Source organism: Nanorana parkeri, unplaced genomic scaffold, assembly GCF_000935625.1.
Source record: "Nanorana parkeri isolate BGI_ZX_2015 unplaced genomic scaffold, ASM93562v1 scaffold2650, whole genome shotgun sequence".
In the NCBI taxonomy this organism is placed as follows: domain Eukaryota; kingdom Metazoa; phylum Chordata; class Amphibia; order Anura; family Dicroglossidae; genus Nanorana; species Nanorana parkeri.
In genome coordinates, this window is record NW_017308918.1 from 48,538 (window position 1) to 50,124 (window position 1,587).

The following is a 1,587-nucleotide window of genomic DNA, read 5'->3' on the forward strand; positions in this document are numbered from 1 at the left end:
CCCCCCCCCCATTTTATGATGGGCAACCCCACGTGCTATGATCATCTTTCCCATCTGCCCCCTATGCTATGGACAGCCCCCTAGTGCTGGTATGCAGAGGAAGTGTTGAGATTTCATTAGGAATACCCTGTACACTGTAATGGGGGTGTGCAGGATGCTCCGAGGGGGGGGGGATACAAAGTGTGTTCTGACCTCTTATTTTGTGAGGTCGGTGGATCTATTAAGAGCTTTTTCCAGCTGTTTGATGGTAGAGGGGTTTGCACATCGTGTCACCTCGGTGAGGATACATTGTCGCAGGATTGGACGTCTTTCGTGTGAATAGGATACAAAGTGATACATTTTCACACTCTGTATCCTCCTATTACTGGTATTATGTGAAGTCGGCGCTTCTGCTACATAAGTGTTTCCAGGAAGAGCGAACTGTTACTTTGTTTCCCTGTCGCGCGCCTCCATTTTCTGTAGCCGAGGTCCTTTTGTCTTATCCGGTAGCGGCACGGGAGAGTTTTAGCGCCATGGCAACCGTCCCCTGACTTTGTGCGTTGACTCATCCGCCAGAGATCGTACCGCTGCGTTTCTTTCATAAGCTCCCGCTGAGCTCCTAATAAAGAGGGAAGGATACACAATAACCTAATAGCCGTGTACATTATATCTCCTCAGGTGACGCGCCGCACCAAGCGGGATCTCCTGCGCTCTAATCCCGATTCATGGAAAGACAAATGTAAGGAGCTTCTGGACCTGATCTACGAGCGCGAGGACTCCGAGCCCTTCCGACAACCCGTCAATCGAGTGTCATACCCAGTGAGTGCCCAATCCCCGGGGTCACGCACCCGGCGGGGTGTATTTAGGGTGGAGATGTGAAGGTTGTTGAGTAATAGGGAATGTGATGAGCCGCCATGAATAGACGGAGCCGTCCATATCCGTGGATACCCTGACATCGCGAATGGAGGAGCATTAACCCTTTGCAGAACTAACCTCTGACCCTGAAAATGCTTTTTGCCCGACCCATCATCCTGACCCGCAGGCAGAAGTTCCGAATCTCTCTTTTTGCATGCCATTTCCAGCTCAGTGAGTCAAATTATCACATCCAGGCAATCAGCATTTTCAGCAGTTGGCAGCAGCAACATTTCTCTTAGAAGTGATTTCCTTAAAGGAGAAGTACGGGGTCATTTTCCCCCATAGTTCTCCTTAGGGTAACGGGGGGACACAAACTAGCGTCCTCCCGTCACCCTAGGCTCAGTATATAGGGAGCTACAGCTTGCGGTATACTGAGACGCCGCAGCCGGGATGGATCCCGACATCGATGCCGGGATCTGCCCAGCTGCGTGAGTGACGGTTGGCTCTGCCTATCTAGAGCTCTACCCGCCCCTTCCCCCGTCCGTTCCACCAGTCAGCGCTGGAGGATGGGAGGTGGGAATCCCTGCAGGGAGCCATGAGTGACAGTCACGGCTCTCTGCAGGGACAGGATCGATAAGTGAGCGAGCGCCGGTATGTGTTCCCTCACTTCCCGATCTACTGAGCCGACCTGTGACAGTCTCATTGTCACAGGTCGGCTAGAACCATGAGGGGAGTGAAAGGCACGCCCCCCTC

At 52.8% G+C, this 1,587-nt stretch overlaps 1 protein-coding gene across 1 annotated transcript in view; it reads left to right on the forward strand.

The window, feature by feature from the left end:
• BRWD3 (bromodomain and WD repeat domain containing 3) overlaps window positions 1-1,587 on the forward strand; it is a 48,703-nt gene that overhangs the window by 39,753 nt on the left and 7,363 nt on the right. The window contains 1 exon segment of the mRNA XM_018573970.1: window positions 658-798. Coding sequence (XP_018429472.1) covers window positions 658-798 — 141 coding nt within the window.